Here is a 14380-nt window from a genome sequence, read left to right on the forward strand (position 1 = left end):
TTAAAAAGGTAGACAGAGAGAAAACGGAATTTTAGACCAGTAAGCCTGACGTCAATAGGGAAAATTCAAGTATCCATTCTCAAAGATTTTATAGCAGAGCACTCAGAAAATAGTGGCAGGATCGGACAGAATCGGCATGGATTTATGAAGAGGAAATCATGCTTGACAAATCCACTGAAATTCTTTGAGGTTGTAACTAGTAGAGTTGACAAGGGGGCACCAGTGGATGTAGTATATTTTTCTTTCAGAAGGCTTTTGACAAAGTCCCACATAAGAGAATAGTGTGTAAAATGAAAGTGCATGGGATTAGGGGTAGTGTATTGAGATGGATAGAAAACAGTTGGCAGACAGGAAACGAAGAGTAGGAATTAACGCGTCTTTTTCAAATTGTCAGGCAGTGATTAGTGGGGGTACCGCAGGGATCGATACTAGGACCCCAGCTATTCACAATATATATTAATGATTTAGATGAGGGAGCAAGATGTAATATCTCCAAATTTGCAGATGACACCAAGTTAGGTGGGAGGGTGAGCTGTGAAGAGCATCCAGAGATCCTTCAGTGCGATTTGGACAAGCTGAGTGAGTGGGCGAATGAATGGCAAATGCAGTATAATTTGGATAAATGTGAGGTTGTCCACTTTGGGAGGGAAAACAGACTATTATCTCAATGGCCGTAAGGGGAATATGCTTACGAGACCGGAGTCCTTGTACACCAGTGACTGAAGATAACCATGCAGGTACACCGGGCAGTAAAGAAGGTAAATGGCATGCTCACTTTCATTGCGAGAGGAATCCAGTACAGGATCAGGGATGTCTTACTGCAATTATACAGGGCCTTGGTGAGGCCACACCTGGAATATTGTGTGCAGTTTTGATCTCCTTATTTGAGGAAGGATGTTCTTGCTCTAGAGGGAATGCAGCAAAGTTTTACCAGACTGATTCGGCAATGGCGGGACTGACATGAGGAAAGATTGAATCGCTTAGGATTGTATTCGCTGGAGTTCAGAAGAATGAGGGGGATCTCATACAAACCTATAAAATTCTAGCAGGACTGGGCAGGGTAAATGCAGGAAGGATGTTCCTGATAGTGGGTGTGTCCAGAAACAGGGGTCACAGTCTTAGGATACGGGGTAGACTATTGAGGACAGAGATGAGGCAAAATCTCTTCACCCAGAGAGTGGTCGGCCCTTGGAATTCATTACCACAGGAAGTAGTTGAGGCCAAAACATTGTATGTTTTCAAGAACCAGTTAGATATAGCCCTTGGGGCGATGGGGATCAAAGGATATGGGGGATTAGGCTATTGAGTTGAACGATCAGCCGTGATCATATTGAATGGTAGAACAGGTTCGATGGGCCGAATGGCCTCCTATTGCTTCTATTTCTATGTTTCACATCCCCGCCAAACCACCTGACCCTTACCTTAAATGCCCCCTGGTCATTGATTTCTCCACCAAGGGAAAAAATCTTCTTCCTGTCCATCTACTAATTTTATGCATCGTAATCATGTCCCCCTCCAAAGGGGGACTTGTAGTTTTGGGGTGATTGGGCCCCACCAATGATGCTCAGTCCGGTTGCTGCCCAGCCCCTCACTCTCTGCCTGGCTGGCTTCTGGCTCTGGTCAAGTCGCCCCGCTCCCACTTGCTGCTGCTTCCCAACTCCCGAGACATGACGCCAGCAATTACCTATCCTTATTCACACCTCCCGACTGTTGCACTGCTGACTTTTTGCTCGGGTGGCCAGGCCTCGACCACTGCGTGTGCTCCTGGCTGGCCCTTGGTGCTGGCTATCTGGCCTGGCCTCTGCTCTCTCTTGCCATTGCTGCGCAGCCCAGACTTCACACTCTCAGCCAGGAGCTCACATGATCGATGCCCAGCCTGTGCTCCTGCTGGATGCTGCTATCCGATTCTCTGAGACACCACGCCGACGCTCGCCTGGCCTATTCACACCTCTTGACTGCTGCTCTACTTACCCCTCTGCTCTCGCTCGGGTGGAAGGGCCTTGAAACCCAACCCTTGATGACTGGCTGGCTGCTGGCTATTTGGCCTGGTGGCCTCTTTTTTTTTTTGGTTGCCTACCCTCGGCCCGGGCCCCACTGCTCCCCTAGCAGCCATTGGCCGTGCCGCTGCTTCACCTCGCTGAAGGCTTTGCAGGTTCTCACCCTGATGTTAGGTTGGCGACCTCACATTTCCTCAGGCTACTCATAAGACCAAATGACAGAAGCTTGGCTGCTACTTTGCACCTTTACTCAATTAAAGTTCAGAAACTTCACACCAATTCAGGAGATCAGGGTCTGAATTGCTCGAAGTCTCCTTCACCTCAGAACATCTGGCAAACTGTTTTCCCGCTCTAAAGGAGATGACGCTAATCAGAGCCTGTTGTTCTGTATTGCCTACTGATAGGCTCAGAGCTACCAAGGCTGTGATTGGTGTTCCACCATGACAGTCACCCTTTCTATAGGAGCAACCCCCCCCCCCACCCATTGGCTCCCTTTCTGCAGCTGTATGTGTTGCATGGGAAGTCTGCCTCTGCCTCCCCCAGTCTCCTCTGCTCCAAAGAAAACAACCCCAGCCTCTCCAAACTCTCGTCATAACTAAAACTCTCCAGCCCAGGCAATATCCTGGTAAATTTCCTCCTTCCAGTGCTACACATTCCTCCTATAATGTGGATTGCAGAACTGCACACCATATTCTAGCTGCAACCTAACCATTATGTTTTACACAGTTCCAGTATAACCTCCCTGCTCTTAAACTATACGCCTTGGCTAATAAAGGAAAGTATATCATATGCCTTCTTAACCACTGTATCCACGTGCTTGCTACCTGAACTATTGTGGTAGTTTTGATTAGTCCCATTAATTTCCAAGCCTCTGCATTTTAGCTTGTCCATCAGACGCTAGCATTTTGTCATTTCTTGACATAAAAGGCTATCTTATTAATTCCCTTGATTAATTTCCCAGTCCCAAAGGCTGATTCACAAATTTGTCCTTGCAAAACATGCCATTTGTTTACTGTTTTGTGGTTGTGAAGTGCCTTGGATTGACCTGAGATCATGAAAACGAATTAAAAGCCCAGTGAAGGGGCATGTTTTGGTAAATAGCAAACAAAGTTGCAAATGAGAGAAACTTGGCTGGGAATTCAAAGAACGGCAGTCTAATGGTCGAGCAAGCAGCCATTGCTACTGTGTTCGGTGTGTGTCGCAATCTACGGCATGAGAGAGATCCTGATGTTACGATGCAAACTCAGTGAAGATGGGATTGACCGATTTTATTGAGGGTGAGAACACGAGTTGCAGCATTTTTATTGAGTTGCAATTATGTTGGCTTGAAGAGAGCAGGTAATGCTCTCTGGGAACACAAATTCAAATCCTAATATGGCAGCATGGGGGAATTTAAATTCAATTAATAAAATCTGGAATTCGAAACCTGTAAAGTCTCAGTAACAGCACCATTGATTTTTGTATAAACCTTTTGGGTTCACTAATGTGTTTTAAAGCTGGAAATCCACTGTCCTTGCTTGATCTAGCAATATGATCTAGCTTCAGATCGACAGTAATATGGTTGACTCTTAGCTGCCCTCTGAAATGCCCTAAGATACTCAGTTCAAGGACATTTAAGATGTCAGCATTATTGGTAACCCCTATCGAAGGATTAAAAAAAAAGGGAAGGATTTCTAGTTAGCCAAGAGCATTGGCGAAGTTGAGCCACAGGAATCTAAACGCATTATTTCGACAGAGACACAAGGCTGGACGCAGGCACTGTTGATGTGGAAAGTAGTCTTTGTAATGGAGCAGTTGCAGGAAGTTCAAAAAGGTAGATATTTTGAAAAACTGTTGGATCTGATAGCAATTTCTTAAGCAATGTAATTGACAGTATATAAAAATTAGCCATTATAATTCAATTATAAAATATTTTTCAGATGTTGACAAGAAACCCGTTTATGTTATTACCACACTGGACAATTATGAAGATGATCTCCTTACGATTGAATACATTAAGGTATGAAATAACATTTGTAAAATGGCATTTGAATCATGGAAGATTTATCTGTTTTCCTTGTGGTGACCAATGTGTTAATATCATAAATATCACGTTTTGCCAGTTCTTTTCTTCCTCATTATTTGACTTTGTGTTTTTCCACTTTTATTTGTTTTCTAATTTATTTCTCAGTTGTGCATAACCTCTCTTGGAACAAATAAAAGTCACCCATGGCATGATATAAATTGGTAGCATCATCAAATATATGACGTGGAGATGCCGGCGTTGGACTGGGGTGAGCACAGTAAGAAGTCTTACAACTACAGGTTAAAGTCGAACAGGTTTGTTTGGAATCACTAGCTTTCGGAGCGCAGCTCCTTTATCAGGCGAGTCACCTGAGGGAGGAGCTGCGCTCCGAAAGCTAGTGATTCCAAACAAACCTGTTGGACTTTAACCTGGTGTTGTAAGACTTCTTACTATCATCAAATATCAGTATAGAACAAATTAAACTTGCTCATCCCATTTCAACTTTCTTCAATTATACACTTGCTAGCTGAAGGAATATTTTTAACCACCTGTGTTGTTTCACATCCCTGCCCTGACTAGTCTTAGCAACTGAGCCCAAATTTCCACTTATCAATGAATTTCCTCCTCTTGGTTAGCTGTATTTTGAGACTGTGGAAAAAAACGCTTGCTCTTCATTTTTCCTGTGATCTAACTCCATCTAATTTTCAGGTTATTTAAATCATTTCTTTTGTCTCAGGATAGGGGCCTCACAGCAGTCATAATATGTGGAAACCTTGCAGAAACGCAGGTGGCAAATTATTGATCATGCTATAATTTTCGGAACAATTTGTTTGTAAAGCTTTCAAAGACTTAAACTGCAGCAGTCAGATGCAGTTCTTTGCAGTATTTAAGTGAGAAATCAACTGCTACTAGTTTTTAGTGTTCTGTTTTGCAGATCAGCTAATAAGAATACTGGGACTTGGGTCAATATATAGCCATTTCTCCACAGAAACCTTCTAACTTTTCAAGAAATATTTTTTGCCATCCAACCAAGTGGTGTAAGTGAGGGTCCTGCTGATGCTATTATGGATATTGATGGGAGCAATCTCTTTCTCTAATTTTGTGAGTTCTTCTGGTCAGTCTTGCAAAACATGTTTCAAGATTTTCTGAAGATAGCTGTGGATTTTTTACCTAAATAGGCATAAGAACATGCCATCAGACAGTTAAAAGTTCCATGTATGCCTCTCAAACACTTCCCTCTGGAACCCTCTCTCTTTCCTGGAATTCTCGTTCCTCTTTTTCCTTTCTTTCCTGCCTTTCTCTTTCCACTGCGTGCTCTTGAAATTCTGGCTCTAGTTTCTGTAATAATATGTATATATGCATACAAGTAGAGGGTTAATTATTACATCTCAGTGTAACACAACCACTAGAGGGCACCACTAGTTCCCAGTATAAATATAAGAACTCGGAATCTTAGGCACTAGTCAGTAGCGTGTAAGCAGAGAGAGCGATAAATCACAGCATAGTTAAGATTAGACAGAGTTATTACTTAAATATAGATTACTTGATTACTAGATTCTGTGGAGTGTGCAAACTCAATATTAATCAATCGTTATTCAATAAATCAGTTTTGCTTTAAGTTAGATTGGTGATTTCTTTATAATCACCATCAGACCATTCTGGGTTACGAAGCAAAGAGTAACAATATATTACCAAAGAGTAATATAACAGTTTCCACTGTTCCAATTGAATCTTTATTAATGTTAGCATGTCTGTTTCAGATTCCATTCCTGCCTCATATTCTTCAGCTTCAATTGAAAAATGGGTGGCCAAAATTTTGTTTAAAAAGTGTTTTTATTGTGTTTTCACATTTTATATTTTACAATTCATAAATTACATATTACAAAACCGTGCCACAAAAAGGAAACTAAAAAAGACAAACGGTCTGTCTGACTCCTGGAAAAGCAGTTTATTTTTTGAACAAAATATCTTAGTTTGTTATGATATAACTTCCATTCGCAAAATAGTTGTTAAATATGTTCACAGAAAACCGGGGAACCCTTATTCCATGACTAATCTTTGTGATCAGATTGAATGGTCGGTGGAGCTCTCTTTTCAGCCAGGATTCATTGTCGAAAGTGATTTGAGTTTAACAGATCAGTCTGCACCCATCTGAATAAACATATTGGGCGGGATTCTCCGTTCCGCCAGGTGCATTTTCCAGGGCGGTGCGCCCTCGCCAGCAGTGGGATTCTCCGTTCCCGCCACCTGCCAATGGGATTTCCCATTGTGGCCACCCCACACCACCAGGAAACCCACAGGCGTGGGTGCCCTGCCGGAGCAACGGAGAATCCTGCCGGTGGAGATTCCAGTTAGTTATGTCTGACAATTCAGAGAAGGGCCATTCGCACTCATTTGAGCTGGCTTGTTCTTGTGGGCTACTTCCAGAAAGTTGGATTCTTTTCTGATAGTTTTGTAATTTGCAAAATGAAGTTATGTAAATGTTTGGTCATTTTTAAGAACTGCTGCTTAGGTCACTTAAAAATACTATTGTATCAGTCTTTTTAAAACTTATCCTGTGGGTTCATCCCACTTGGTGAATACATTTTTTTTGATATGAAATGTGGTTTTATAACAAAGATGTGGGGGCGATTGTTTCACGACGGCACGAACAGGGCCCGGGCACGACCTATTCTGGCCCCCACAGGGGGGCAGCACGGCGCTGGAGCAGTTCACGCAGCTCCAGCGCCCTTCACTGCGCCAACCTGCGCATGCACAGTTGGGGCAGCCCAATCCTGCGCATGCGCAGTTGGGTCCACCATCCTGCGCATGCGCGGGGAACATCTTGCGCACGCCGGCCCCTCACCAACATGGCGCCGGTGTTCTGGTCGCGGACGGAGGTAGGATCGTTGGGCCCCGATTGCGGGCCAGACCTTATCGGAGGCTGCCCCCCCCCCCCCCCCCAAGCGTTCCCGCAGAGTTCCCGCCGGCAGCGACCAGGGGTGGACGGCGTCGGCGGGAACCTGCCTTGTCGTAGCGGCCGCTCGGCCCATTCGGGCCGGAGAATCGCTACTCGCCGGTTCTCCAAGCGGCCCGGTGCAAATCACGCGCCGCTGGTTTCCAAGGGGTGGGAGAATCGCGTGCGGGGGTCGGGACGGTGTGGCGCGTTCGCGCGGCGCCCCGGCGATTCTCCCACCAGGCGTGGGGTGGGGGGGAGAATCGCGCCCGCAATGATTTATCCCACGTTTTGTGAATGATTTGCTGTTCAATTTTTGCAGGTTGCATAAAGTGAGAAAAGCGACTTAACATTTATTTTCCAGGCTAATCGAGATGGACCCGATTTCAAAACCAGCCACAACAACACAGAACAAATCATAAAGGTAAAACTTCCACAGGGGTCTTAATAGGGGTTTTCTGTATCGCAGCTATGTGGAACAGCCAGAATGCTATTTTTAGGGAATTATTACTGTGACCTCCTCATTCTAGATGAGACGTGCTGGGGAACAAAACGCAATTGTCACATCAGACAGTATAGATAGCGTGCCTTTTTATTTCTTGCCCAAGGTATTAATGGACATTCTTCTGGCATTTTCTATCTTTCTTCTGCTGAAGTCCCTTCATTTTTTTTTCTGTTGGAATATTGAATAGCCCCTAGTCGCCACAGAAGAACAACGGACTTCAGTAAAAGTGAATTATGCTGTATGAATGGGTATTTAAAACTGGGGCCTAATATTTATGCTTAAACAGCTATCTTTTACCTATACTAGTTGTATTCGAAATACCTGGCTTCTACAATGCTACTACTTTACCCTTAATGCCATGCATCTTTATCTTATGCAGCAATCTTTTGTGAGGCACCTTGTCAAAAGCTTTCTGGAAATCCAGATATACCACATCCATTGGCTACCCATTATCTACCGCACTGGTAATGCCCTCAAAATATTCCACTAAATTAGCTAGGCACGACCTGCCCTTTATGAACCCATGCTGCATCTGCCCAATGGGACAATTTCTATCCAGATGCTTCGCTATTTCTGCCTTGATGATAGATTCCAGCATCTTCCTTACTACCGAAGTTAAGCTAACTGGCCTATGATTACCTGCTTTCTGCCTACCTCCTTTTTTAAACAGTGGTGTCACGTTTGCTAATTTCCAATCCGCCGGGACCACCCCCAGAGTTTTGTGAATTTTGGTAAATTATCACTAGTGCATTTGCAATTTCCCTAGCCATCTCTTTTAGCATTCTGGGATGCATTCCATCAGGGCCAGGAGACTTGTCTACCTTTAGCCCCATTTGCTTGCCCATCACTACTTCCTTAGTGATAACAATCAACTCAAGGTGTCCTCAGCTGTCATAGCCTCATTTCCATCAGTCACTGGCATGTTATTTGTGTCTTCCACTGTGAAGACCGACCCAAAAAACCTGTTCAGTTCCTCAGCCATTTCATCATCTCCCATTATTAAATCTCCCTTCTCATCCTCTAAAGGACCAATATTTACCTTCGCCACTCTTTTTTGTTTTATATATTTATCGAAACTTTTACTGTCTGTTTTTATATTCTGAGCAAGTTTACTCTCATAATCTATCTTACTCTTCTTTATAGCTTTTTTAGTAGCTTTCTGTTGCCCCCTAAAGATTTCCCAGACCTCTAGTCTCCCACTAATCTTTGCCACTTTGTATGCTTTTTCTTTCAGTTTGATACTCTCCCTTATTTCCTTAGATATCCACGGTTGATTTTCCCTCTTTCTATCGTCCTTCCTTTTTGTTGGTATAAATCTTTGCTGAGCACTGTGAAAAATCACTTGGAAGGTTCTCTACTGTTCCTCAACTGTTTCACCATAAAGTCTTTGCTCCCAGTCTACCTTAACTAGCTCTTCTCTCATCCCATTGTAATCTCCTTTGTTTAAACACAAAACACTAGTGTTTGATTTTACCTTCTCACCCTCCATCTGTATTTTAAATTCCACCATATTATGATTGTTCCTTCCGAGAGGATCCCTAACTATGAGATCATTAATCAATCCTGTCTCATTACACAGGACCAGATCTAGGACTGCTTGTTCCCTTGTCGGTTCCATTACATACTGTTCTAGGAAACTATCGCGGATACATTCTATAAACTCCTCCTTAAGGCTGCCTTGACCGACCTGGTTAAACCAATCGACGTGTAGATTAAAATCCCCCATGATAACTGCTGTACCATTTCTACATGCATCAGTTATTTCTTTGTTTATTGCCTACCCCACCATAATGTTACTATTTGGTGACCTATAGACTACCCCTATCAGTGACTTTTTTGCCTCACTATTCCTGATTTCCACCCAAATGCATTCAACCTTATCCTCCAAAGCACCGATGTCATCCCTTACTATTGCCCGGATGTCATCCTTAAATAACAGAGCTACACCACCTCCTTTACCATCCATTCTGTCCTTCTGAATAGTTTGATACCCGTGGATATTTAACTCCCAGTCGTGACCATCCTTTAACCATGTTTCAGTAATGGCCACTAAATCATAGTCATTCACGATGATTTGCGCCATCAACTCATTCACCTTATTCCGAATACTACGAGCATTCAGGTAAAGTACACTTATATTGGCTTTTATACCCCTGTTTTGAATCTTAACACCTTGATCAGTAACCTCTCCTAAGTTATTTTTCCTCTTAATGTTTCTCCTAATTTTCCTTGTCGTTGAACCCATATCTTCATGTAACAACCTGCCGTGTCGCTTTCCATTTATGTTTTTACTTCCCGTTTTATTCCTTTTAGTATTCCTGGTCCTATTCACTGAACTCCCCTCAGTCACTGTACCTTGTACTGCCGCCCTTTTTAATTTTTGACTATGGCTTCTCTGCCTTACACTTTTCCCCTTACTGCCTTTTGCTCCTGACCTTGTTTAACTACCTTCCGACTTCCTGCATCGTTTCCCATCCTGCCACATTAGTTTAAACACTCCTAGGACATCAGTTCCAGTCCTGCCCAGGTGTAACCCATCCAGTTTGTACAGGTCCCACCTCCCCCAGAACTGATCCCAATGCTTCAGGAATCTGAAACTCTCCCCCTGACACCATCCCTTCAGCCACGTATTCATCATATATATCCTGTCATTTCTACTCTGACTAGCACATGGCACCAGTAGTCATCCTGAGATCACTACCTTCGAGGTCTGATTTCTTAACCTCCTTCCTAGCTCCCTGTATTCTGCTTTTAGGACTTCATCCCTTTTTTTACCTATGTCATTTGTACCGATGTGTACCATGACCACTGGCTGTTCACCCTCCCCACCTGCTCCGAGACATCCTTGACCCTAGCACCAGGGAGGCAACATACCATCCTGGAGTGTCATTTGCGGCCACAGACCTCGCTTTTCCCCTATGTCAATTTATACCCCGAAAAATGGCCAGATTTCCTCAGAATCTCCACAATCCTATCAAAACTGTCTACCGGGTCCGAAATGTATTCCAGAAGATTGTCCGCATACAACAGAACTCTGTGCTCCACACCACCCTGCTCAATCTCTCTCCAACCCCATATGCCCTGAGTGCCATTGCCAACGGCTCTATCACCAGAGGAAAAAGCAATGGGGAGAGTGGGCACCCCTATCTTATTCTCCGGTTCCCCAAACTCATCCTGTTTGTCCGGACACTACCCATCGGCGCCCGATACAGCTGCCAAATGCAATCCACGAAACCATGGCCAAACCCAAACCGACCCAGCACCTTCAACAAATACCCCCACTCCACCTGATCAAAAGCCTTCTCCACATCTATTGCGACCACCACTTCCACCTCCTGCTTCTCCAAGAGCATCATAATGACGTTAAGTGACCTCCACACAGTTGTCGACAACTGTTGCCTCTTCATAAACCCCATCTGTTGCTCCCCTATCACCCCGGCACAAAGTCTGCGACGCTAACACCTTTGCTAACAACTTCGCATCCACATTGAGCAGGGAAATCGAGCGATATGACCCACCTACTCCAGGTCCTTATCTTTCTTTAAAATCAGCAAAATGGACACCTGCGACAATGTGGGGAAGGGGAGGGAGGCCGTGGAGAAGCTCCCCCTTCCCCTTGACTCGTTGTACATCTCCACTGGCAGAGGCCCCAGCTCCTCACCAAACCTCTTGTAGAACTCAGCTGGAAACCCATCCGGCCATGGGGCCTTCCTCACTTGCCTACCCAGCCCATCACCTCCCTCAACCCAGTTGAGGCCCCCAACACCTTCTCCTCCTCCTCCTCCTCCTCCTCTTCCTCCATCCTTGGGAATTCCAGCCCATCAAAGAACTGCCTCATGCCTTCCTGCCAGGCAGGGGCTCCAACTCATACTATCTTCTGTAGAAGGCCTCAAGCACCCCATTCACCCCTTCTGGGTCTTCCACTACCTTGCCTCTCTCATCCCTCACCCGTCCAATCTCCCCCGTCGCAGCCTACTTCCTCAGTTGGTGCACCAGCATCCTGCTCACCTTGTTCCCCATACTCGTACTCTGGCCCTCCGCAGTTGCCCTATCACCTTCCTAGTGAGCACCAACCCAACTCCATCTGGAGGCTTTGCCTCCTTTAGTAGCCCCTCCTCTGATGCCACCAAATACCTCTGATGCACCCTCAAAATGTCATCCACATGAGATTAGAGCATAGATGTTCACCAGGACCAGAGGCGTCCCCTCCGGCTTCCCACTAATCATCACATATCTGCCCCCAGGGTCGGCTACAATACTGCCAACCTTGAAGGCCGCTTTCTTATTGATCAGCGCCAACATCCCCCTCCTCTTCATGTCCAACCCCGAGTCGACCACCTGCCCCACCCATCCCTTCTTCAGCCTCATCTCATCTCCCAGCTTCAGGTTATTCTCCTAAAGAAACACAACATCCGCCTTCAAATTCCTCAAGTGCACGAAAATACACAACCGTTTAATCAGCCCATTCTACTCCTGCAGTTTTCCATGTGACCAACTGGGTTGGGGACTCCCCTTCCCTTACCAATCATTCTGAACCCTTCTTTAGACTGCCCCTCCTGGTCTGCGTCTCCTATTTTTCCAGGCCTGCCCGAAGTGCCACCATCCCTCCTTAGCCAGGTGTGTCACACCCAAGCCAGTATCTCACTCTTCCCCCCCCCCCCCCACCCTGCAAATAACCAAACAAAAAACCAACTAATTTCCCGCTCTCCCACTCCCTCCTCCTAGTAACCCTCGTTTCACTCCATTTAACTAGCCCAAGCAGCTAGCATGGTGGCCCGCGCCCGGGACTTCAGACTGCGCCTCATTCCCCCCCTAAACCGCCAGTTCTCCCCCAGTGTCTCCTCCACCTTTTTGATCACCAGGCCCTGTGCCTTCTGCCTCTGTTCCACGCGCTCAATTGTTGCCCTAAGCAGCTCCACCACCGTAGCCAAGTTCTCTTAGGCCTCCTTCCTTTGCTGCTGGAACTTGCTGTTGAGGAATTCCACCAAGTGCACCGCAGACCACTGGGTGGGCAGTATTGCCCCCAGCCTCTGCCATCTTCTCCTGTTGCCGCACCACTAATACTGTCTTGCTCAAGCTGCTGTTCTTGTTGCATTCCTCGTCCGATGAACCATAAACCAGTTCCAACAGAGGAGTATTACATTCCCTCAGTGCTCATGCACCCTTTACCACCCACCACCTCACAATTCAGGTGAGGAAGGACCAAAAACTTCCACTCAAGTGGGAGCCTCCAAATGTGCAACCAGTTGCTCTATAGCTGCCACCGGATGATCCGTGGCTAGGGGCAAGATGGAGTTTTTGCACCTCGAAGATCAAATACACCACAAGGGGGGGCCGCGATGTTAGGGGATCTATCGATGATGGCAGCTGTTTATATTGTACTTTACTGTTAGCTGTTGGGGAGGGGATGGGGGGATCGTTATTCACCTTTTGTGGGGTTAGTTTTGTTGGTTTGGGGAATGGGTGGGGGGGGGCGGGGTTAGGGTTGATATTTTGAGTATGTCTAGTTCAGGCTCATGTTTGACTACAGTCAGCTCTCCCAACTTTGCACAAGCCCCCAGATCTTAATAAGGAGAACTTTGCAGGGTTGACAGGGCAGTGTTTGCCATTGTCATTTCCAGTGCCTAGGTCAATGCTGGGTGGCCCATCTGGTTTCATTCGTTATTGATTTTCTTTTAGTAATTTGATAGGCTTGTTAGGATACTTCAGAGGGTCAACCACATTGCTTTAGGTCTAGAGTCACATAAAGGCCATACCAGGTAGGATGACTGATCTTCCCCAAAGTAAATTGGTCTACATCTGAACCTGAGGGGCACAAATATCCTGGGGGGGAGATTTGTTAGTGCTCTTTGGGGTGGTTTAAACTAATCCAGCAGGGGCATGGGAACCTGGATTGTAGTTTTAGGGTAAGGGAGAATGAGAGTATAGAGGTCAGGAGGACAGATTTGACGTCGCAGGAGGGGGCCAGTGTTCAGGTAGGTGGTTTGAAGTGTGTCTACTTCAATGCCAGGAGTATACGAAATAAGGTAGGGGAACTGGCAGCATGGGTTGGTACCTGGGACTTCGATGTTGTGGCCATTTCGGAGACATGGATAGAGCAGGGACAGGAATGGATGTTGCAGGTTCCGGGGTTTAGGTGTTTTAGTAAGCTCAGAGAAGGAGGCAAAAGAGGGGGAGGTGTGGCGCTGCTAGTCAAGAGCAGTATTACGGTGGCGGAGAGGATGCTAGATGGGGACTCATCTTCTGAGGTAGTATGGGCTGAGGTTAGAAACATGAAAGGAGAGGTCACCCTGTTGGGAGTCTTCTATAGGCCTCCAAATAGTTCTAGGGATGTAGAGGAAAGGATGGCGAGGATGATCCTGGATAAGAGCGAAAGTAACAGGGTAGTTATTATGGGAGACTTTAACTTTCCAAATATTGACTGGAAAAGATATAGTTCGAGTACATTAGATGGGTCGTTTTTTGTACAATGTGTGCAGGAGGGTTTCCTGACACAATATGTTGACAGGCCAACAAGAGGCGAGGCCACGTTGGATTTGGTTTTGGGTAATGAACCAGGCCAGGTGTTGGATTTGGAGGTAAGAGAGCACTTTGGGGACAGTGACCACAATTCGGTGACGTTTACGTTAATGATGGAAAGGGATAAGTATACACCGCAGGGCAAGAGTTATAGCTGGGGGAAGGGCAATTATGATGCCATTAGACGTGACTTGGGGTGGATAAGGTGGAGAAGAAGGCTGCAAGTGTTGGGCACACTGGATAAGTGGAGCTTGTTCAAGGATCAGCTACTGTGTGTTCTTGATAAGTATGTACCGGTCAGGCAGGGAGGAAGGCGTCGAGCGAGGGAACCGTGGTTTACCAAAGACGTGGAATCTCTTGTTAAGAGGAAGAAGGAGGCCTATGTGAAGATGAGGTGTGAAGTTTCAGTTGGGGCGATG

The 14380-nt window shown here is 45.8% G+C and overlaps 1 protein-coding gene across 5 annotated transcripts in view; it reads left to right on the forward strand.

Moving 5' to 3' along the window:
• Positions 1-14380, forward strand: part of vps13a (vacuolar protein sorting 13 homolog A) — a 753359-nt gene that overhangs the window by 282179 nt on the left and 456800 nt on the right. For all 5 annotated transcript variants that reach the window (XM_072516625.1, XM_072516626.1, XM_072516627.1 and 2 more), the window contains exons 27-28: positions 3917-3996; positions 7302-7361. In XM_072516625.1, the coding sequence (XP_072372726.1) occupies positions 3917-3996; positions 7302-7361 (140 nt within the window). The remainder of the gene's footprint in view (positions 1-3916; positions 3997-7301; positions 7362-14380) is intronic.

The sequence above is a fragment of the Scyliorhinus torazame genome, chromosome 9, assembly GCF_047496885.1.
Source record: "Scyliorhinus torazame isolate Kashiwa2021f chromosome 9, sScyTor2.1, whole genome shotgun sequence".
In the NCBI taxonomy this organism is placed as follows: Eukaryota; Metazoa; Chordata; class Chondrichthyes; order Carcharhiniformes; family Scyliorhinidae; genus Scyliorhinus; species Scyliorhinus torazame.